The following is a 25,544-nucleotide window of genomic DNA, read 5'->3' on the forward strand; positions in this document are numbered from 1 at the left end:
TGGTTAGATTTCTTAAAACATTTTTGCTAAAGACGCATACCTTTCTTACTAGCACTTGGAAAGCGAGACTACTCCAGTTATGCATTTCATCTCAGTCTATAGTCACAGTAAAGGTCATTTTAGGGTATTTTACAAGTCAGATAACTCCATGTCATATACAGTCTTATTGCTGTATAAAATTAATCCAATGCTACTTAGGAATCATAGCATTAACACAGTTAAATTATTTTTGGTGTATAATCTTTATTAAAATATCTGTTTATGAAAGCTCTAGTGATTGCATTGAAACATTTAGGTGGCATCAATCCCTCCTACTGAGCTAGAATATGGCAACTGTGGAAAGAAACAAGTGTCTTTTAACAGTAGTAGCAATCCATCATGATCAGGTTCACTATGAACAGGCATGAGTCATTTAGCATCTTGATACTGAATGGAAATTATTTTACTTGTTCTTTAATAAATAAGTCTTGCAAGTACAATGCAACCTCCATCACTTTATTTTATTATTTCTGTTTTTAAAATTTGATAGTCTCATTTTGGATTTTTTGTTTTTCATTTGTTGGTTACTATAATAAAGCCTTTTGTTTTTAGTGAATAGCTTTGGTGGCTGGTTGATAGTAGTTGCTGTTTCTCTCTCGGCAGCAGAGTCCTGTGATGGCCAATTGTATTAGAATAAAGCATTGAACTGGTTTCCTGTTCATTGTTTGACCATTCCCCCACAGCAGTGGCTTCTCCCCTTGACTAAGTGGGTCTTCACTGCCAGACTTCTTTTATTTTCTTTGCAAATAAAGTTGTATTTTCAGATTATTATACGCAGTACAAAGAAAATTAAATTGGTGATTAAAAATTAAACACTCTTATCTCTCTGTGAGTTATCTCAGTCCCCAGAGAGAGAGGATGCTATTTTGCAGGCTTGCGGGTGTCTTTTGTTCCCAATTTAGAAGCTTGTCGCTGTTTATTGTTAATTTTTGATGCTTCATTTGATATTCTGTTCACTTTCCTCTCTGAAATGCAGAGAAAACATCTTTATCAAAGTGCCAGATGTATTTGTTGTGTTGTCAGAATGTCAGGTTTGCCTGAGTCTTCATATTTCTGAGATTTCTACTACCTTACATGTTTTGTTGGGAAGCCAACTGAGCACTGAAGTGTACTACCAAAACTCTGCATTTGATTTTAAAAAACAAAAAAACAATATATACCCTTATTCCCAATTTTGACTTAAAAATAACAGTAAAATCACAAATCAGTAAAGTTGTCAACTGTGAACTCTAGCTGACTCTAACAGACCTGAAATGTTCCCAGCACATTTTTGTTTGTTAGCTCAAACTATTTTTTTTCAAAGTAAATATTGAAAAAATTAAAGCCAGCCACTGATCCAAACTGAATTGTTCTTGTCTTTCAGGAGGCCTGTCAACTTGGCAAGATAACCTCTGTGAATGTAAGTCTCTTACATGCTCCTTTTTTATTACATGTACTCTCTTAGGCATGATCTGTGTGTCAGTGTGATATATCTATAGGAGTCATAGGAAATAAATTAAACTCGGCATCGATTATCTTTGGTCAATTTCAATGTTTGCATAAGAATCACTTATTGCTAAAGGGATATCTCAGGTTTTTTGAAGCTGGGTTATGAAGATGTGAGCAGGGCTTGTCAGTAATGTAGAAAACTGAAATATTTTTTAGGCCTAGTTTTTTATTTGATAAGAGGAAAATGGAGTATGGAATATCCTTTGTATTTGTTTATTATTTTTTTAATTCTTCTTTGTTCTGCAACATTGTGACATTGTTGAAACATTATTTCCATCCATCCATATATCCATTCATTAAAGTTTACATGCAATAGATATAACTTACATTTCAGGGGAATGTGCAATTATGATCCCAATGCTGAATATTATGTTGATGATACAGCCTGTAACTGACAAAAATGTTTCTGATTCTTCATTGTTTTCAACAATACCAACACCCTTACCATTTCCTGTGAGCGTTTCATCTTAGCCACTAAACATACACATCTGAAGTTGTGAAGTTGAAGTTGGCGTCGAGAAAGTTGCTTTAGCTTGCCAAATACATTGTTGCCATTCAGAGTTGGAATGTTTTGTACTTGTTTTGTAGATATGAGATCTTAACACAAAAATGCAATCAAGCAATCTATTTCCATCTCAATCTTGCAATGACAACTGTAAATCAATATACTGTGCCAGTCAAGTTTTCATTTCCAAGAAATGGAAAAACAATTTACATAGCATATGGAATCTCAACATGAAAACACGTGGACCCTATTAGAGCAGTCACTATCTTATCCACAGTAGTTGTCAAAGCGGGCCCTGTTCCAATGCAAAGTTTTCTCACCTTATAAAAGAAAACCCACTGATTTCAAATATCTCATTTAAAATCTAAATGATGATATAAAATGTTAAGCTGATATTATGTATCATAGAATAAAGTTTTCTGAAGATATTTTTAGGGTTATTTTAACTGAAAATTGCACCAGTACCAATATGTCTAATATTTTTCAATTTTATACTGTTTACCATTTGCTTAAGATATTTACCACAGTATTCTCCAGCCTTCCAACAAATAACCATAGTCTTATTTATATGTAATAAAAAAAATATAGGTGAGGTCATGTTTATAAGCTAATGTGTGTCAATAATTGTGCAATTAAGGTGGTGGAAACATCTTTTTTTTTTTGACTGACCCCACTCTAATTTGCCTTTAGCTTGACTCTGTGGTGAGAAATATGAGAAATCTTTCTTCAAACCTGGATTTTTCAGACAACTATCTACTGCAGGTAAGATACTGCCTGCTGATAACATCCTAAAAAACCATTTTAAAATATCTGATTAATACCTGCAAACTTTTTCTGAATAACTAGCACTGCAACAGAGTATTTATAGACTTTTTGAGAAAAGCCCACTCAACACGTCCTGAGACTGACCATTAAAAGTTGTTCACAGCAATCACAGCATTGATTAAAACTCAGGTGTTTCATTTCTGACAAAAATGTAAGATTTAATTTTTAAAAAACTGAAGGAGAAGGGAATATTTTTTAAGGTTATTTTTGGTCAGGTAGCACACTTTCTTAAAAAGAGACAAAGGTCGGATATTGATTTTCAACTGAGGTCATAGGTTTAGAGAAGTAACATCAAAAAGATTCTACTTGAAACAAAAAGAAACTTCTTCAGGAATAAGATAAAAAAGGCAAAGTAGAGGACATCCATCCCATGCTATCTCATTTATGTATAATATTTCTTACTGGAAATGGGCTGTAATGCAACTTCCAGCTGTATTGATTGTGTGTTATAATGATGCATTTCATGAATGGGACTGATAAGAGTTGGGTACTTTGTTCAAACGATGCATTAAAAATCTACAATAGATCAAAATAACAACTTTTTCTTACTACACTTCTTGGAAAGTTAAGAAAATTTACAATGCAACTGACTGAAACAAACTGTGCTGGTATTCATTTCATTAAACATCTAAGTATATACAGCTTAGCAGAATTTCATACTTAAACTATCATTTATCCTGATTATGTTGTGGCATCTGGCAATTAGAGCATTCTGGCTCCATTTCATTTGTTGTTTTATATATGGTAGTCTGAGTCTAACCTTATTTATACATGGTTAAACAATCCTTTGTCAATGCCAACAGGACAGAAAAAAAAAGTTTTTCTCTACCTGAAATTCGTACGGTGGTATGCAGCTCCAACTTTTATTCAGTTTCAGCAAAATATTGATGAGGCTCTGTGCAGAAAGGTTTGTTTGCTCAGCTTTTCTAGCTTTTTTTTTTTTTAGCGCATTGCTTCTATTGTCTGTAATCTGTATTCATTTATACTGGCAATCTGTACATTGTCTCCAAACATCTTGTATCTGTCACATTACAAAGACAAACTCAAACATCAACATATTTTATTAGAATTTTATGTTATAGACCAACATAAAGTAGTGGAAAGAAGAGTATATGATTTTTACAGAGTAATGTGCATTTGCATTCAACCTTATATTAGTCTGATAAATCTGAATACAAGTGTCTTTAAAAGTTATCTTAGAGTAGTCTCCGTAAATAGAGAACGGTAAACCTGAAGTCTGAGAGTGAAATGCTTTGTTAGGAACATCTGGATCAATCAGATGTATGATGGAGCTTGATTATTAAAGCTTGATTATCAAGGGCTTTGTATGTTAGAAGGAGAATTTTAAATTTTGTTCTGGGCTTAAAAAGGAGCCAATGAATGGAAGTTAAATAGGATAAGTGCGATCTCTCTCTTTAATTTTCATCAGAATTCTTGCTGCAGAGTTTTGGATTAGTTGAAGGCTTAACTGCATTTTGTGGACTTCGTCATAGAGAAGACCTACAGAGGTGATAAATCCATGTAGTAGTTTTTCAGAATCATTCCTGGAGAGGTTGTTTCTAATTTTGGCAACTCTGGAGATGAAAGAATGGAAGAATTAGATTGGGATTCAAGCAAACAAAAAACACACAGGTACTTCACTTTATTATAATTCCATCCAGATCAAGAGATTGACTAAGCAGTTTGTTTTTCAGAGATGCAGGTTCAAATATGACAACGTCTGCCTTTTTTTTCAGAATTTTTCAGAATTGAAAAGCAGAACGTTCTCATGGTTTCAAGACTGTAAACTACTTAACTGACTGGATTAATCAGGATTCATGACTAGATATAATTATCTATATCTAGTCTATAGCTGAGACAAAGTTTTTAAAGCAGGAACAGATAAAGCCATATCCAGAAGCTTTAAATAACGTACAGAGCACTGAGATTAAGTCAAGATGGAAGGAGGATGGCACAGAGCTAAATACAGGACACAACAAACTATGAAGAAAATCCAATAAAGACTTAAGACTGGGACTAATCTTCACCTTTCAATAGAAAAATGACTCTAAACAGAACTATAATCGTGACTTGCATCATAATAAATTCTTGTGTTGGAATGATCTAGTCAAACTCCAAACGTGTCAAATTGCAAATCAGAGGGGAAGCTAATCTATTTTGTCTCATCGTAAGCTATTCTACAGATAAGAAATAAGATGGATTCACTCCAGATGCTCAAAGTTGGCAGGATATGCCCCCAAAAGTTGTAGTTGTAACTGTAATGTAGTGTATTTCTAAAAATCCTTGATTCAGTAGATCTATATGAATAACTATGCCACAGTTTTCAGATTATTTGTAAAAACCAAGATTGTTTTCCTTCCACTTCAAATTTGTAATTTATAAAAGATTTTGGTCATAGCTCATAAAATTACAATAAAATCTGTTAATCTTCAAGCTGTAAACTTACGAAGCTGTGGTTTAGCAGTTGTGTCAAAACTCTCATGTCTTCTTATTGGCAGTGTGTTTTGTTTTGTCATAGTGGTCAGTGTATCTCTATCGCAGATGAGTCAATAGCGAATAAATTGATGAAAATTCATTTGATTCGTCACAAATCACTCCTCATTCTCCCAACGCCCTTGTCAGAATCACCACCTTCACTCGTGTTCCTGCTAAACCATCAGCTCACCCGCAGACACACATTTCCTAACACCTATTGGGCTGCAATGGAACAACGTGTAACAGAAAACACTCAGCTCTGAAAAAATATAATCTGCCAGCAGATTCTGTTGATGCACATTTTTGACATCATAGAATATGGGGAGACACTCCTCTTTGGATTGAGGTATTCCTTTATAGTTTGCTGGGTTTTTTCTTTCCTTCTTCCCTCTTCATGTGTGATGTAACAAATCACCATCTCCTCGGAGCAGATTTATGCAGGTCTAGGTGTGCCCGTGAGGTGATCCTTATCTGAAATGGCAGAGCCAATCTCCCCTGATTCACTTCTAAGTGGTCCCTGTTTATCACTCAAAGTGAGGTGGTTGTCAGCCAAGTCCTTTTCCGTGCTGCGCCGACTTCTTTGCTGTTTGGAGAGAGTGATAGTCAAGGTAAAGTGCATGGTATAATAAAACTCAAAGAGCTGTGGTCAGAAAAGGACAAGGTGGCAGGCACTTAGCCTCCAGTCCTCTATCTCAATGTAACGGACTCCTAATCTAGTAACCCGTGAATCCTGCCTCGTCTGCGTGGTTACTGGAGGTGTTTGGTGGTGGGGTGCAGCGGGATAGGATTTTCTGGCAGGTTACATGCTAGAAATTGGCGTGCATTTCTGCTGTTTATTTTATCTCTGTGTACATACTTCTAAAGGCAGTGTTTTGTCTGACTCAAAGGGCTTTGTTTGGTCTTGATATCTCTTACTGCAGCTTGTCTTTGCTTTATGGATTTCTGGCAGCTTCTCTAAATAAGTGATCATGCTTGACAAAACCCTCACCTTGACTCCTGGTTGTTTGTTTTCCTCTGCTTTGTTTGTCTTAATGTTTTATTCACATCAATCATTACCACTGGGAGCAAAAGTTTTATTTATTCAAGACCCAATAATGGTAGTTAATCCTAATTAATATTGTAGCTCTGAATAACTTGGTATTGAGCACATCATGAAACCAAATTAGGCTTTTTTTCACATCTGGCATCAGCTTGAATGAGCTTGAATAAACAAAAGTCTGAAAAAAAAAAACAGGAAGACACTCCCTTTACGCAAAGTGATTATGTCCTAATTGTCACGCGCAGCTGTTTGTTCTAATAGATTCTGGATGTCATTGTTGGAGCAAGTTTTTTAATAATTGCAGTCACGTGGAGAGGGAGTCGTGCTTTTTTTGTGGTGCTGCCAACCCTCTGTAGTGGGCCCTTTCTTTTCCTGGAACCTGGGCAATGCTTTAGCTTGCATCCTCCAGCAATTTCAGAAACAGCTGCCAAAGCTGTTTGAGAACAAGTAGATATTTAGACTACTTGAAAGCTTTTGCAAACTTGGCACTCAGAGCTCTGTAACTTGCCAGTAAGATATCTGGCTCATTTTTTGTCTTAGGAAATAATATGTAAAATCAAGAAAGGAAAAGATTTGTTTTTACAAAGTCCATTAATTGTTTTCATTGTGGTCACATAAAATTTAAACCAGAGAAAATAAGAATACTATTTCTTTATTTTCCCAATAGAAACAGCACAACATAAAGGTTTTGTTTCATAGTTGTCAGTTGAAAGGCACTTTGTTTCACTGCCTGCCCTTTCCTTCTCCCTCATTTTCCTCATTTCTTACGTTCTTACCAATAAATCCCGACAACAAGAGATTTGCCTCAGGATCTTGATGAATCACGTAAATAGAATATTTAGCTGGCTGTTTCAACATCACGGCGTTTGAAAATCGCTCAGTTGAGCTTTCAGGGAGCTAATTGTGTGGATTTAGGTTAGTCGACCCTTTCTGATAGTTTTCAAATGAGGCTTTTTGCTTGGTTTTTGGCAGCCTGTCCTTCATTAGAGCTTGAGTTTATTTTAATCTTCCAATCACCTGCTTTACAGCGCTTGTTTGTTCATATGGAGAAACAATATGCATTTATCAGTGCACTGTAGTAGCTGAAGGGGGAAATATGTGAGAAGAGGAGCCTCACCTCCTCCTGAGCTCAGAGAAGCATGTGTTAATGATGTCTTTAATTGAGGACTTGTATCTTGCTTTTGTTGCTATAGCAATGAAGAAAATTAAGATAGTCATTTGCACACCCGTTGTATTTACTTTGAAAGACGTCTTATCAGTTTGAGCAAAGCTCTGAATAAAAGTGCAATGCAATAGCCAAAGCAAAAAGTACATTTTGCACTTTAGCGTCTCTATAATGTGATGTTAAACAAGTAATTATGTGGGGAAAAAAGGGTCAACTGTTTTACTAAAAATCTCAATTTGTGTGTATTTTAATCTCAGTATAAATACAGCTGTTCTGTGAAGACATTTGAGGTTTCCAAGGGAACAGCAGTAAAGAGACATCCTCATGGTGACCAAGAAACAGACCAGACTAATTAGGGTAAATCCAGCCTTTTAAAGAGTGCTAAGAAGGGAGCCATTGATAAAAAAGTCTTAAAAACTCTTCTTTACGGTTTCTCACAAGTCATGTACAGGACACCTGTGAAAGAAGCTACTCTGGCCGTATAAGGCCAAACTTGCAAAATCCTACATATTGAGGGAAGCTAATAATGAACATCACCCTAAACGCATCATACTTATGGTACAAAATGGTGCATCATGCTGTGATGAGGCTTTTCAAAATTAACGGGAACATTGTTCAGAGTTGAGGTAAAGATGGATGGGGCTAATTACAGTCCTGTTATAAAACCTATTAAAAGGCTCTAACGACTTGAAATTGTGTCAGAGACTAGGACAACAAAATGAAACACACAGTCAAAGCTACAGTGAAATGGTTCTGATCAAAGCATATTCATGTGTTAAAATAGCTCAGTCAAATTCCAAAGTACAGTCCAATTGAGATTCTGTGCCAAGACTTAAAAATTCTTTAAAACTAAGACATGCTCCATCTCGTCCTGTAATTATGTTTTACAGGACTGCTAAGCTTTTACTCAGCGAGAGTCAATAGTAGTGATTTTTAGTGTAGATAATTTTTTGCAAAAACAAACAAATACGTTTTATTTTTGTGAAACTGCAATCACTTATTTGATCACAAACTCCCCTAAAATACATTAAGAATATAATAAAAAAAAAAATCATGGCAAATTAATTATTTTGCAGATTTGTCACTGTAATTCCAATGTGTTTTACTTTGACAGTACAGTTTGAGAAATTGTTACTGGATTATGAAATATCTAACTTACCCATCATTAAAGTCAAAGTATTTACCTTGGTGTCTGTTTGAATGTTTTTGCTATATTAGTGACCAAAACTGTGTGGTTCTTTCACTCCAAGAATTGTTAATGTGTTATCACACATTGCCACATACAGGAGCCGTTTTCTTTTCTAGCTCCAAAGAAAGGTCGCAACATGAACTTCTGCAAACCTCTGGAGAAATCAAAGAGCCCTGCACTGTTCAGAGGAAAACACACACTCGCATGTGATCCCAACGACTTTTACAAATCAAAGTCTCAGCCTATGCACATGTTTTTTTCTACCTCCTTTGTGCCTAAATTGGGTGAGTGGAAAAATTAGGACATGGTTCAACCTGTTAACACACATCCCATCTATTCTCAGGAAGAGTATCAAAGAGGTCCTCAATTATAAGTCTTGCAGTTACTTTATTAGCTGGAAAGTAATTCAATAGACTCAACAGACCAGAAGCAGTTCTGGGTTATGAGGTCGCTCTCTCAATTTCTCTCAATTAGCGGCTCTAATGACAAGATAAAGTTTGGTCATATTTCAGCGTTGGAAGGAGGTGACGATGATCGATGCAGTGTTAATCATGCTACTCTTAATACATTTAGGCACTTAATATCTTCTTAATGTTCCCATCCACCCATCAACAACCATTGCTGCCACCGTTCATGATGATGTTAATAGTTTTTGTTTGTGGAAGTGTGGAGAATTTGCCTCTTTGAACTGAGGAATTCGCTAGAATGCTTTTTCAATAACAGGCTCTACATATCCTAAAACAGCACACTCCTGTTATGTTTCCCTCTGGTGACCAGCAAATGAGCCACTCAGTATTTTTTTCAAAAGAAACACAAGAAAGTCAACGTAGTAGAAACTAGGGTCAAGGGTTACACTTTGAATTGATAATTACATTGATTTAGAGACACAGTGGGGCTTTTAAGATGGTACTGTATATTCATACATACCCATGCACACACGCAAACACACCCCCTCATGGGCACAGAAGAAATGGCTACCAAGGCAAAACACTACTGTTTTTTTTCACCTAGCTCAAGTGATAAAATACATGCAGATAGTTTTTGGAATAATGTGGCATTGTTTTGAGATAAGCTTCCTCTGTTTTTTCTTTCTTCTCCTTAGTGTAACTGAGGTGACCGGAATTGTGACTACAGCACTCAATGCTTTCAGATATTACATTTTGAAATATTGAACAACAATGTTCCTCGCCAGAGGAGATTTCTCCCTCTTTTTCTTTAGCTTAGTAGATCTTGCTGTGAGGTTCTCATTTAAACCCCATTGCAAGAGAAAAATACCATCCAATTTATAGTTTGTATGTTCTCCAATGCAATGCTTATTCTCAAACAAAATGGAGATGGTATTTTAACGTCAGTAAATTAATTACTAACCACAAGACTATGAGTCCTCTTTAATGGCTTGTCTCTCATAAGACTGTTGTCTATTTATCTTCCATAGACCCAACGTCGTGTGACCTTCCATCTTCCGGATGGTTCCCAGGAAAGTTGCAGTGACAGTGGGCTTGGGGACGCAGAGCCCAGCAGCACAGCCAGTGCCACCCAGCCTCTCCCCCTAAGCTTCCCCCAAGAGGAGTACTATGAGCAAGCGTCACCTAATAGTCGCACCGAGGGAGACGGAAATTCAGATCCTGAATCTAGTGAGTAGCGATCTTTTGCATTTTTGAGAGAGCAAGCAAACATTTCACTTTGTGTTTTTTTGTGACTTCAAATGCTGATAATTTGATTTTACCAGCTATGATTTTAGATGGCACTAATACTCAAAGTTACTGTTTAAAGTTTGATTATGACAAATCAGCCTTGCAAAGATTAAACAAGCAGACAATTCTTGTCAAACATCTAATACAAGCCAGCTGCACATTTTGGACTGCTCTTCCAGTGTTAAGAGCAGATATGTTTTTTGATACGGAATATATGGCTTTCGGCTAAGGATACAGACACTGCATGCGGGAACCACGAGTCAACATGAAAGGTTATCCATCAGTGTCATAACAATTAGATTTTCTATTGAAATAGACTGTACGACTGAATGTACATTAACTAATAATAATGGCCATTTTCCTGTGATTTGACAATGTAACCACTTTAAGAAAATATTGCTGTACACCACAGGTTGAAAATCGTGAATTGCAATGTGATCTGGCATCTTGTGATTTGGTAAATAAGAACAGACAACATTGGACAGTTTTTGTCTATATGTGTCAAAATATAATCAGCATGGTCTGAAGTGTATTTTTCAAAACTAAAGAAAGGTTTAAACTCGGTTTGAGAATTTTGAAGCCTATGCTATGTTTATAAAAGCCCACAAGAGACCATTTTCAGTAATTTCTCAGAAGTCTGACACCACATTGGGAAAAGTGTGAGACACAATATATACTGACTGAACCTGACTGAAGTATTCCACAGTGATGCACATGCTTCACATTTTTTAACTGCACTAATATTCTGTGTGTTCTATTTCACAGATTTTTCTTGAAAATAAACCAAAAACCACCGCATTCATTTTAGATTCACAAATAAATGGGTTAATTAGCACCAAGCTACAGTTATTAAAGAAAATAAATTTTGTAGGGCTGATTTTTGTAAATGGTGAGAGCTTGGCTGTATAATGAATGCTGTGAATTGTACCCCTGAGGTGGGAACTTTGTTGCTGAGATTTTCGTAAATGATTCACAAGACAGCTGTCACTGCATGGCTTACTGCCCAGCGATGTTCCCCATAAAATGCGTCAACTTCTCCCTCATGCATATACAATACTTTCTCTCTTTTTTTTATTTTATCCCTGTTCAAGAAACTTGCTGGAGGGGAAAAAAAGAGGAAATTTTCTACCACTGGCATTGGCAATCCAAAGCGTTTTTATCAGCAGCAATGATATTGACAAAATTATTTTGCCTCACCACAGAATGGACAAGGTTATTCTGAGTGCCACCTCCTCTGTTCAAGATGGATATTCCAGTTCTAGTGAATCAGATTTTATTTTCTTCAGGTCACCTTGCATCACATTCTGCAGACAGGACAAAGGCTCATTTCTGCACATGCCGTTGGTCCTTATGTGGTTCTGTGTGTGTAATTGTCAGCATTGCTTTCAACATAACTCTGAATTACCTGTCAAAGAATGTTTTTCATTCTATGTAGCTGAAAAAAGGAAAAAGAATACACAGGACAGCAACAAACAGATAGCTTTGCATACACCCACATGTAGTACAGTCACTGTGTCATTGTTGTGAGACAACAGGCCCTGGTTCTTCCCTAGCAGCTGGTCTGGCATTTCTGAGGCTGGAGTGTCGGTTTGACACCCTTCATCATTTTCATACAGAGGTTTTAGCAATATGGAAAAACTTTCCCCGTAGGAAGTGCATTTTATAACTTAACTCACCCCATGTTTTTTAATGCACCTATACCTCTTCATACAACAACAAATACTTAAACATACATCCTTGGATCAAACCACTTTCTCCCAGGCTGTTCGTTTTAATGCATGCACAGTGTCGACGGCGGTGATTCATGTATGTGATTCATTTAGACGCAGATGCAATTATTCAACGTTTCATTAATATTCAGAGACATAAACATGTAATACTTCATAAAACAACTCAAACATACAGTTATTATCCACATTTTTCCCTGGGCCGTGTTTGCTGAAGTGCATTAGTTTTTAGGTCAGGAGCAATGCTGATGTGATAAATGCTTGTGTATTTTTACAAATCACTTCACTAAGAAGCACCATAAAGTGAGCGCAGTGCCTGAGTCTAATGTCAGTAATTCAATATCAGAACAGCTATTTTTAGTTACTTGACCACAAAGCTCCTTCTGATCCTCTGTTATCACAGCGATTTTACAAATGTCAGTGTAATTCTCACTGATAAAGTGTTAAAAGCTTGTTGAAGCTGACAAGACGTGATCATATTCAAGGACAGTGTTTAAAGAGAATGGGGAGATTTATTAAATATCCATACTCATATTGTTCACCAGTATCACAACACATATATTAAAGTTCTGGAACATACAAGGCTCTTTGAAATCCAGACACTACATAATTTACAATCAATGTGAATTCCAGCTAAACATTTACGATCAAGTGCAACTGAATATCGTGCTTACTCTGACATTTTTTGCATCATTCTGAGACAAAGTCGTCTGAATCGCCCTGCTTCGTTTCGTTTTGTCTTCCACAAGTTAAGTCAGATAAACTCTTGACTCTGTTCTGCTCAGTTCAAAGTGAAGACAGCTCTCATGTGCATTGACGGTCTCGGAGATGAGTGCGTTTGGTGACAGAAGGGGGCCTAAGATGGATTAGATATGGTTTTATCAATGAGCGCCAGGACGGCACGGCGGCTTCAATTTCTTATCATATTGTCTCAATTTGTAAAGCAGGGAGAACCAGAAAAAAAAGGAAATGTAGCAGAGGGGTGGAAAGTGAACCAAAAGAAATAAAGATATTAAACCAGAGTGGTAGGAGCATAGTTTCTGGAGTCACAAGTTGTATTGTTTTGTAAAGGTGCAACTTGGATCTGAATGTCAACTCGCACTGAATAATTTTCTGTGCCAAAGGCAAACCACGTGGCCTTCTTATGACAATGAATTTCTCGACTCCTCTTTAAACCTGCATCTTTATTAGACCACCTTCTCTTGAAATAAAGTTCATATGACATTTTATGTTTCTATTATTTATGAGCTGGGTGGCTGTTCATTTTATGGGCTCTTGCCTCCCCCTCCAGGCTTTATTCGCCACCCTGCCATCACTCTTGTGCCTTTTCTTGTCACATTTTGTTTTGAAAGGTTTGATTGCTCCATCTCTGTCCCGACAAACAGATTAACATAATTTGCATCCAGCCTCCTCACATATTTGACAACCTTTTATGGCATTAAAATTTCCAACCATTTAAATTGTATCTGACCTTCTAGATTAATTTGAGCTTTGTGATATAAAAGACAGAAAATTATATATGCCCTCCCTCAGCAAAGAAACAATATTTATTTTGCTTACTGTGCATTTCCTTTATATTTTGAGTTACAGTTGATTTTACTCTCCCACAATTTAACTCAATTTGTTTTGACACATATTTCCCAGGATTGCAAATAGCACAATGTCTGGATATTAGAACATAATGCTTGACCCAGTTAAGCTAAATCATTTTTATCTGTGGCTATGTTGATATTTGTCTTAACAGTGACCACTGACTTCTTGGCTTCTGTTAAGCTACTTTTGGACTGATTTTTTTTTTATTTGTTCTTTTATCTTTGCTGCTCAGTTAATGCCATCCCAGCAATTCTGACATTCGATGCAATAAAAAAATGATACAAATCATCATGTGGAAAACAACAATCACTTTTAAGCCTTGAGACAAAGTCTACCAAAGTGGGAACAAATCCCTGACTCTAAATCCCCAACATTTTTCTAACAATACATGTTTTTTATTTTTTCCTCTTGATGATTTGTAATACACTTATTTCTTTCTCCTGTTGTCTGAGTTTTGGGGATTTAGGAGCTTGTGCTTTTTGCCCACTTACAAGCAGCTCACTAAAAGCGGTTCCGATGTGGGGCATTAGTCTCCCAAAGACACATGAGAAAAGCCATACAGCAAAGTGCCGTATGTTAATCTGTAGCATATGGCTTTCAAATGACCACTTTGTCTGTCTGAGATCTAATCTGCTATTAAAATAAGCCAATCCCGTTTAAATACTGCAAGTTTAATAAGATTAAAGTTTTAAATGTAGTCCATGATGCATTGCAAATCTAAAGACTTGACAAGAAGGTTCAAGTTTTTCAACTTACAGATTGTGATCAGTTGTTTGTGAGTGATTTTTATCCACATAATATTTTATGATTTCTGATGCCAAGAGACAAGTAGTCTGATAAGACGATAGCACAATTTGAAGCCTTTTAGTCTTTGGAAAAGGCTATTTTACTTGGTCATAGGAGCTTAACTTTTGAAACTTCTTTTGTAAGAAAATCTACATAGCAATATATGGTAGTCAGTTTAAATCTGGATCATGATTGAAGTTCAACTGTTTTTTATTTTATCAAGCATGGATCTTAGAGATGACGGCACAATGAGAGAAACAGCTTTTTCTGGGAGAGGTGCTCCCGGGCCAGATGAGAAACATTGTACCGCCAACTTGTTCTTAGATCTCTTAGGTTTCTTCTCCCAGTGACATGTCCCTGGATAACCTCCAATCAGATGCATACAACACCTCAATTTACACTTTTTACATTCAGAAGGGCAGAAGCTCTACTCTAAGCCGACTCCGTATGCTCAAGCTTCTTGCCATAAATCTAAAGCTGAGTCCAGCTACCCTAAAGAGTAAGCCCACTTTAACCAATTGTATCCATGATCTTGTTCTTTCAGTCAAAATCCGCATCTAATGTCTCATGACTGTAGGTAAGGGTTGAAACATAAAGACAGCAGTAAATTGAGAAGGATGTGGCCTTAGGTCTTTCTTCACCATGACCAGAGCGTAACAGCAGACAAGGCTACATCTGTCCACCTCCTGTCCCATCTGAGCATAACTCATGCACCAGGTACCAAGATCGACCAATTCTTCAGCATAAGGCAAAACTACCTGCTAACTTGGAGGGAACAAACTGCCTTTTTCTAAATAAGTCTTCTCTAGACCCATAAAACACGTGACCCGCAAAACCAAGTTTCATGACTCCATTAGCAACGCCATGAGAATAAGAATTTGGTCCACTGTTTGACAGCAAGGACAAAAGCCACACTGCTGCTCCTGAATCCATAGTTTGAAAATGATGTCTCCTATCTAAACCTAGATTAAGCTTTTCCAGGGATGTTGACTCAGGTGACTCCTCAATACCCAAAGCACATCTTCTGACCTCCTTTACTTAACTTTTAGACCACTAACCTGGTCTTCCACTTCAGTGAGATTATCCCAGTACTCCATGTGTCATTGAAAAAAGCATTTTAACAATTACAGTCTAACACTGAATTGTAATAGTCTTAATGTGATCACCCAGCAAAAAGGTATTTCTAGTAGAGGAGACAACAAAGTTATATACTGCTTCCAGAAAAAGCAAAGTGCATTTTGTCATTCATAGAATTTGCTTAGCACGTGATTGTGTAATAAGAAAAATGTTACACTATTCGGTACAGTTGGCTATATTAATTATTCATATGAGCCCAATCTCAGTTTCACTTTGAGGGCTCTCATATGCAATTAGATGTAATGAATGTGCTTCTTAATTACATTCATTTGTGCAAATTTCCATTCCCCACTGAATTTTTCTGGGGAAACATTGTGACACTGACCAATGCCATATCATTTGCAATGTGACTAAATCCATTCAGCATAGAACAATTAGCCGTAATTAGTGTTACAATGTCATCAGCGACCAGGGGGGAAGACTAAGCTGACATGCAAGGAAAAAGAGGACCCTTGTTCAGAGTCAGAAGTCCAGTAATGCAGCAAGAGCTAGATAATTGGCTGACCACAGGTTAGAAATATGATGAACTGTTGTAGGACTGTTGAGGGTTTTTTTCCACACTTTTATTCAAGTGAGGTTGGCTGAGCAGGCGTTCTCTTTAATAGCAATGCCACACTTAATAAGTGCCAGTTCAACCTTGTGCTTTTGCCAGGCACTCACATCATCTACAGCTGATAAATGAACAGTTTCTCCACAGTAATTAAAGAGTGAAGTGCCTTGCTTAAGGGTACATCGCTGGTGGTTGAAAGATTGGAGAAAGTTTTTCTCATTTGTTTCACGCCGTGACCTTACATATTCTCATGGTATCAGATTTATTCGTAAAGTGATGTGGATATTTAATTCATGCAGCACATGAAATCGTTATGCAGGCTATTCGTTTTTCTACAGTTAAATGACAATCTACGCAGTAACTTCTCCAGATCATTTTCTTTTTCTACATTATATACACCAGTATGCTTCCAGACATATATTATCTCTTTGATATAAATAAATAAAAGCCTGTGCCTTATGGCTCCCAAAACATCTTACTACTGTGACAGTGGGCATACCTGAAGCATCAGGGGAGATATACCTACATAGACTGGACCTCTCCTTTTAAGATTATTTCAGATAATTTTTTCTTCCTCTGTCCCTTTTTTTGTTGTTGTTTGACCGCCAGAGTTAGAAAGGATTTAAATGGACTTGTCTGTATCCTTCTCAACCAACTGGGATTTGGTGGAAGTGCTCTGTTCTCAGAGGTGAGGTGGAGGGGAAGCCCCATTTTATCTGGTTCAAATGCCACACCAGTTGTCTTGAAATGAGAGAGAGACAGACAAGCTATTGATCTGGAGGAGTCAACTCAGTTTGCAGAAATCTCTCTCTAGCCTCCTTCAAACCCTTAAAAAGTGTCATTTTAGAATCCTTTTTGGAGCATTAGGGTATTGTCTTTGCTCCCTTACTGAAGGCGACTATGAAGTTGAGAAGGCCTCTTTCTCGTGCCAATAATCCAGATCTCAGTAGGACAAGCCCAGCAGAGATATTAGTGAGAATTAGTTCAACTTGAACAATAACTGTCATGTTTAAGCATTAATTTCAAATTGATTTAGCACCACTGTAGCTTGAGTTTTTCTTATGGACACTGCGCAATTAGAATACTCATCCCAAAGTTGTTACCATGTTCAGTAAGTCTTGTGTCTGGCTTGAAGAGGGATCAATAGGTGCCAACTTTGATCACATCTCGGAACAATGTATTCTGAACTCGGCAGGGCTGGAGAGAGACTTCAAACAAGGATAACGCCTCAAAGGGCCTCAGCCAGCAATTCACTTTGTTCCATTCACTGACTCTGTGATTCTTAAACTGAAATGGCCTGAACAGAATGTTAAACCTCATAAAACAGTGGATAAGAATTATGAAGAGAGATGAGTTATCTCACTCTTTAAGCATATCTGATTTGATCTCAGTTATGTTATTTAAAAGTCCAGTGACGCACCAGAAACAACCGTTCTAGAACGCTTTAATAGATACTAAAGGTGACAGTGAATATTTTCAGTTGTTGCCATTAAATGCATCAAAGCTCTCAATATAATAAGTTACCAGGAGTTTTAAACTCTGAGGGAACCATCACCACAGATCTCTGCAGAGCAACATTTGTTAAATCCTATCAAATCCTATTTTGCTGTTACAATGCACTTGGTTTATACAGCAGAAACTTTCACTCCTTCAGAAGCAGGAGGAAGACAAGGGAAGCTATCAAATATAGATGTTGTAATGTTTTATTAAACAACTTTTGTTATAGATAGCCTCTGCAAAAATCCCAATCGTTTTCATTGTTGGGCTCCGAGCTTGGGAAGGCATCAGCATGTTGGCCTGCGGTAAAGCTTTTTCTGTTCCTCAATCCAACCTCTCACAGCAGTGTATACCCTAAATTTATATATTCAATTTCAGCTGTGTGGACTGTGTGTGAATACATGAGTTCCTCATTTTAGATGTGATGCTTGTGTGTAAATTCTGGCATGATATTGGAGGTAGGCCTCTGTTGTATTTTAATAAAGCCCATTACGCTCCGGTTTGGGAGGTCTCGTATTTCAGTATACCCATTAGTATGGTTTATTGTTTATAACAGCATTAGAGAGGACAAAATGGGCTTCGAAGGAGTGTAGCTCTTCTCCTTTTTCCTTTCTCCCCACTCATCCCTCCTTTTCTTCTCTCCTTTGAGAAATCAAGCAATAGATACATTAGAATGCATGGTTTCATCCCTTTCTCATTTTTCACATACAGTTGGTTTCAAGGATAAGGATGGCTTCTGCTCAGAAGGACTTATTGACCAAAATAACTCTGCATCAATATGTCTCCTGAAGGTTGAGCAGACCATAGCATCTCAGGGGTTGCATTTTCACCTCCTCTATCTTTAATGTTATTGACCTAGGAAGCTACAGCCACATGACCGAAGCCATTTTAAGCATCTTTGTCCTAAAAGAGCAACAGTATTGATGCGTCAGAGCAAACTGATTGTTACAAGCACGCCGACAAATGAAATTTAGTGTGCTGATGGCACGCTGTAATCAATACAGGGCATTGCAAAAGTATTGACGCACATCAGGTCATGTTCCAACCAGAAACCCTCTGTGTATTTTATTTGGAATTATGTAACTGGACGACATAAAATAGTGCATACTTGTGAAGAGAAGGGGAAAAAAATAAAATATTTTCTAATATGTTTGCAAAATAAAAATCCAAAAAGTATTTCAGTCATTTATACTCTCAGCTTCCTTTAGATTCTTCTGAATAAAATCTTAGCGTCGCCAACTGTCTTTACAAGAAACCTGATCAGTAGCGAGATGAACCCAAAATGTAACTTTGTGACTGACATGCAGGAGGCAAAAACCTAACACCATACATCACCCATAACACACAACACTTACTTTGAAACATGCAAGTGGCAGCATCATGCTGAGGGAATGCTTTTTTTCTGCAAGGACGGTCAAGTTTACCAAAGTCGATTGGAAGGTGAACTAAATGAAAAACGTGATACGTAAACCTGTTAGCCTATGAAGCTACAGCCACATGACCGAAGCCATTTTAAGCATCTTTGTCCTAAAAGAGCAACTTTGGCACCTTCTGTTAGAAGGTGCCAATGTTTGAAACTGGTGTGGAGGTAGTATATTTACTGTATATTTATGTCCTATATATGTATATTTATGGCTTATTTAAAATCCGATTCTAAATATACACTTGAGAATGTGAACCAAGATTTGAAAATTACTGTTCTTAGATGCTCTACCGATTGGAAAGTCAAGTGACTGGTCAAATGAAAGCTGAAAGTGACATATTCCAAAATATTGAACTGTGGTGACTGAATGGAAATACCTCATTTTTGTTTTTAACATTTTTTAATGTGGTGCCATCTGCCTAAATGTCATGTATTAATTTTTTTATCTGATAAATGTTTAAAAAGTACTACTTTGTTGGAATTCTTTCTGTCAGATGCGTCGCATAAAAATGCAAGAAAACTAGAACACAAAGGCAAACACAAACGTACACTGCTGGTGATATGATAACACATGCAAGTTACAGTTTGTTTTTAATTTGCATCCTGGGCTCTTCGCTGACACTTAATACAGGTGCTGAATGCACAAGCATGTATGGGATCTCCCCTCACTGCGCTGTATGGGACCCTATCCCGACCCGATCAATGTATATACTGACTGCTTGATAAATTGGGTATTTGTGAACAAATAGATCACGTCAGAGACCACTCACGGTTTGGTAATGCTGACAAATGGAGTGAGAGTATGGTGAGACAAAGGACAAGGAGTAGGGAAAGCAATAGAGAAGGAAGAGAATTAGGTTTTTCAGATGGGAAACGGTGAGTGAATGAGTGAGTGAGTGGATCCTCAGGTACAGTGGGCCCTTCAGGACATTTGGCTTATCAGAAAATGAAAAGGGGATTTTGAGGGGCTTGACACTAAACATCCAAACCTGCTTGTTGTTTTGCCCTCTCTGACAAGAGAGGTTGCGTATTCAGCACATTCACCATGTGTGGTGTTTTCTGCACTCATGCCCGACCTCTTTGAGAGGCACCTGTGGGGACCTCAAGGCGATGTAGCACTCATGAGCTCAGTCAGCTGTCGGCAATTCTGTGCATGAAGAAGTAAGGCGAAAAAAGTAAACAAATAAGATACGTACACGCCTTATGTACACACACACGTGTGTGTGCATGTGGGTTGCATATATATATATATATATATATACATATATATATATGTATATATATATATATATATGCAAGGCAGTACATGTCCTTTTGTCCCCATTTCCCCTGAGACACCTGCAGGATTGCATTGATTTGTCCTGATTCCATTCAGTCAGAGTCCCTGCAGGATTTCAAGTGTCAAACATCTGTCAAACTGAGGCACCCTCATGCTGACTGATTCAGAACACGTGTAAGAGCTAAATTTTTACAGATTTCACTTTGGGAAAGGGCAAGGGACCAAGGAGAACCAAACAATGTTTCCATGGGTTTGGGGGAAATTGATATTGACACATTGTTTCAGGATAATAAGTTTAAAAGTCTGCATGTGGAGAGAGGTAGTGGAACTCTTAAAGCTGCTGACACATGGTCTCTAATTTTGCTGTGTATGCTAGTGTATCTAACATATTTTTCAAGTGGTTCTAAATGCAAGCCCCTCCTTTTGCTGCACTTCAATCAGTTAAAATGCAAGCAATTATCAGATTTTTTTTGGGTGGGGGGTGGGCGGTTGCATCCCAACGCAGGTAATGTAGTATTCCAGGACTCAACAGCAACTAAGGGAGACTTACTCATCTATACATTCATACAAGTAGTAGGAAACTTGTTCAAGGGACAACAGATGGATAAGATATATTTTATTTTTTCTTGGGTGCCCCAGCCCTGACTGATACTGCCCTGGGTAACTGTTCATATAACCCATTTCAAAAACTACAATCTCCAGATTCTTGTAGGTGCTGCATTCATCTGTGCAAACAATTACATTCAAGTATAGACAAGATGGGGATGTCCAACCATCATACCGCTCAGGAAGAAAACAAGATCTGTGTTCCAGAGATGAACTTGTTTTTTTCCAAAATGTGCAAATTGACCCCAAACAAAAGTCAAGATGCTGACTGAAACTAGTAATTCAGTATAACTATTCAGAGTGAACATTCAAGCCAAGAGGTATTTCTACAAATCCAAAATAAGTGGCAACTTGACATAGCTAAATAGTTTATACTTCATTGTCAACTCCATTGCAAAACAATGATAGTTATTGAAGATGTAATTATCTACTCTTTAGATTGTTTTCTTAACGTGTGCTTTAAATTAAACTAATAGAACAAAACAGATGACTTAGTAAAAGAAAATCAGAAAGAGTTAAATGTCTTTGCAGAAAATAGACTGAAACATCTCCTGAATCCAGTTTCAGGCACTTGTGGTAGCTATGTCTATGTTATGATAAAATTGGGGCCCTCTGTGGCTGTGCCCTTGATTCTGCAATTGGCTTAACTCGGCAGGTCACCAAGGGGAAGCAGATGTTGTCTTGAGGCATGTCCCGGTGTCTCTGTAAGGACTCTGGCTGGTCTTCCTAAGCTTTACAGGTGCAGAGGGGATGGTGGATGGGGGCTTGGAAGTGCACCAAGCCATGGCTAAGCTGCCACAGGACAGAGCTAGGAATGTTTCAACGAGCAGATATGCTCATTTTGATCCACTGAGGTATAATAATTGATGATCAGGCCTGCTGTCACATCTGGGATTCACTGGTCCATGTTATAAAGCGCCCTTACAGCAACACATGGTGGTGGGGACAGAGGTGATATTGAGTCTCGTGCTGACTTCTCTCCCATGTCCTTTAAAAATGAAGATCAGAGGAACATAGGTCCATACAACACATCACAGAAAACCTCCCCTTTCACCTTCTCGTCTTACACGTGTTAGATGTACAACTGAATTCACCCTTGAGGGAACACAAAAATTTGATCACTAAAAGCTCTTTTGAAAATGATGTTGCCTTGAAGCCTCTTATGGTTATTACGCGTGTCTATATAATGGACAGGAAAAGCACACGCAATAAATGTCTGAGATGAAGGACAGGGGAGATAAAGAGGGAAAGTAAAAGACAGCCACTAAAATGCCAAAAAGAGTCCATTTAGAAACGTTTTAGCCCTACAGTAAACAAAACTGCAATTCAGTTTTCTCTGTGCATCTTAAAATGGATCTTGCAGACCACACATGGGCAGCATTTAGGCTCTTTTAAAGGAAAAGGGAAATGTCCCGTAATTGCTCTTTTAATGAATCTACAGAGGATAAAAGAAAAAGGGCTGCAAGGAGGGCTAGAGTAAAACCCACTCCTTTTTAAACTCCAATATTTCATCATGCTTTAAGCTCTAAACCTGACCCACTTTTTCCCCCTTTCTCTGTATATTTGCTCTTGCTGTATTCAAAAAAAAAAAAAAAATCTCACTGTTTTGGGGGGGTATCTTGATTAATTGTTATTATTTATACTTCGCAAAGCACTGGGATTTCTCATATGTCAGATAAGAAAAGAATAAAAGGCAAACAACTACAAATACACCTTGATCAACATGAGCAAACCTCCCACATTGCAACAACAGCTACAACTATGAAGAGAAAGTCTTGCCACTGACAACCTCAGGGCCTTTGAAAACCTCCCTTCAGTTGTGCATGGTTCTGCAACAGATCAAACAAAAAACAACAGACCAAAAGGAGATCAACCAAAGCCCAGGCAAAAAGACTCCCAGCATTTCTTTTATAAGACAATTATAAATGTAGTTTCTCGGTATACATTCCAAAAATGATCAATAGATTTTCATTATCCAGGCCAAGTTGGACCAAATTTAAACCACTGACTGGCTTTGTGAGTTACAAAAAAAGAGCTCTCATCCATGTCTGTTGTCATTGTTGGTCCTCAGTGATCCGATCAGATTTAAAATGCGCCATTCAGCCTCATTGATTTCAGTTTACCACAGATTGCAATGAATGAATTGTTGCTTTTTTTTCATCAGTAGCAATTACTAAACAAAGAAAGCCTAATATCGCAGCATATTAGAAACCATACAGTTTGTGAACAACAAGGTCTGAGCTACTTCTATAATGTTGCTTAAATTTTAATTTAAAATATATACATTCACTTTAGCAGAGATTATTGCATTTCTATGTGCAAATGTTTACCACTGATAGAAGAAGGACTGGAGACAGAAAATGAATGCTTGAATTGGTGCTTTTGCACATTCAGACGTATTGCTCTGACCTGCATTCTTATTTTTACTGCTACTCAGGAGCGTGTGGTGAGGCACCGGTTTTCAGACTCAGGTGTTATCTTAATGACCTAAATAAAATATGATGCACTTAGAAAGCAGAGTCAAATTAGGAACTGATCTAAAAACTTCAATGATAGTCATATTTTTAATGGCAAACAAAATACTAAATGGTAAGAACAATTATTATTTAGATTAACCTACAGAGATGCACACATGATTCAAATCGTATGTGTTGCAGGGGATTTTTGCCCTGTATTTTTCATCTCAGAGTGCAAGAAAGTTCTTGCATTAAAAAAACAAGACACTGATGTTCAAAGTGAACAGCCAGAGAAGTGTGCGCATTTCTGTCTGCGTTTCATATGTGACTTCTCACCATATGGTCTTCTTTAAAAGCTTTGTTAAAAAAGAAAATGCTCATAATTTTGTTTGCAGTAATGCAAAATTTATGCTAATGTTATAGTGTTTTATCCAAATCAGTCTGAATCAAATAGAGATAAGTTTTTATCTGAACAACCACATGTGAATTAAATGTTTTCATAATCAATATATCCTTTTAAAAGGTTTACTAGCCCATCGTATTTTTACCCTTGCATTTCAGAATATATGCTGTGTTAGGTAAATAATGAACCAGGATGCTCTGGATATTTTGGGCATCTTTAACATTTTCGCAGCATGACTGTCACAGCTGCTGACAATGCACATATGCACCCCTGCTATAACATTTACTCTACCGCTAAAGTATTACAGCAATGACTTAATAACATCGCTTAATCTCTTTAACCATTGGCCCGTTGTAATATTGTAACATCTTCATAAATTTTGGGACTGATCATTACAGTTTGCATTTAATTCTCAGGCAATCAGTTGATCCTTAGACGGAAACTTTCTTTCTTTGAATGTTGGAGAAAAAAGACGTTGTATTTTTGCCACAAAGATTAAGCGGAAGTTTTAGTTTTTCAATTTGACATATTGAAATTTAAATTTTTAGATTTTGAAGCATAGTTATACAATTATTTTATTTCTTTTTGTTTGGACACTAAAACCAACTCACGCTGAATTGTAATACAGTTGATGATTGTTAAGCAGTGCCTTTTAGTGATGGAAAATTATACACCACCGCAGGAAAATTAGGGTGTTAGCCGCCATCATAGGAGCTCAGTTATGGGGTGTAACTAACAGCCACTGAAGTGGAAGAGTAAGTGAATGAATGAGTTGACACATTGGAAATGAGGTAGGGATTTATCGCACTGGTTTGAGACACCAACTCAGTGATTCTTTCATTCTGTGAGTCACCACATCTGTCATTTATCCATTTTGAGTGCTTCTAGGCTGAGCTGTTTGTTTATTCACAGCTCATTGAAGGAGGGGAAACGGTGGGTTACGTTGTTTTTTTCATAGGACTAAATTGAAATGTTAATATAAATAGGTCAGAGTTACAATAGCAGTTGCAAAGTTGCATATTGTGTAAGTTTCCTTGTTTGTATAAAGAGAAGGAAAATTAGTTGATAGAGATTCCCAAGTCAATAATTCATCTAGGACCCACACATCACTAGTGCCTTGCTAATTGTAGTCTGTACAGTGAACACCTGAAACACTGAATAAAACCATGGGGTAAATAACACAAGCTCTCTACAGACAGGTTTTTCCTGCCTCACTTCGTCTTTGATAAGCAGTGCTAAACATAAACCCAATCAGGAAAATATATTATCGCTGCTATTATTTTATTTAAAATTCAAGTACATGCAAACATTTTCTTTAAAGTGGTAAAAAGTCAGGAAATTAAAACAATGTGTTTGACTGGATTCAGGAGTGAGGGCCGTAGTAGAATCTTATTTGGCATCTCTCATCTGTGCAACATCCGTGAGAGGGATCACAGAAATTACGTTTGACTTAAATAAATATAAAACAAGCACAAAGTTCTTTGTTTTTAGAGGTTCTTTTGCTATTTTTAAGAACTTGTACTTTTTTATATGACAGTACAACAAAGGACTTCAAAGTTTTTGCTCTGATTTATTTCTGTAATCATTACTGTCCTGTTGTGAAGGATTCATAGAATTTTTTTTCAAAAGTGAAAAATGCACATATTTTACAGAACTCCGCCAAATTCC

General features: G+C 37.2%; 1 protein-coding gene across 4 annotated transcripts in view; it reads left to right on the forward strand.

The window, feature by feature from the left end:
- pcdh11 (protocadherin 11) overlaps positions 1-25,544 on the forward strand; it is a 167,784-nt gene that overhangs the window by 94,827 nt on the left and 47,413 nt on the right. For 2 of the 4 annotated variants that reach the window (XM_028009165.1, XM_028009167.1), the window contains 3 exons: positions 1,403-1,438; positions 2,723-2,794; positions 10,161-10,359. In XM_028009165.1, coding sequence (XP_027864966.1) covers positions 1,403-1,438; positions 2,723-2,794; positions 10,161-10,359 — 307 coding nt within the window. The remainder of the gene's footprint in view (positions 1-1,402; positions 1,439-2,722; positions 2,795-10,160; positions 10,360-25,544) is intronic. The other 2 variants (XM_028009166.1, XM_028009168.1) reach the window with 1 other exon arrangement.

The sequence above is a fragment of the Xiphophorus couchianus genome, chromosome 23 (genome assembly GCF_001444195.1).
Source record: "Xiphophorus couchianus chromosome 23, X_couchianus-1.0, whole genome shotgun sequence".
NCBI classification, from domain to species: domain Eukaryota; kingdom Metazoa; phylum Chordata; class Actinopteri; order Cyprinodontiformes; family Poeciliidae; genus Xiphophorus; species Xiphophorus couchianus.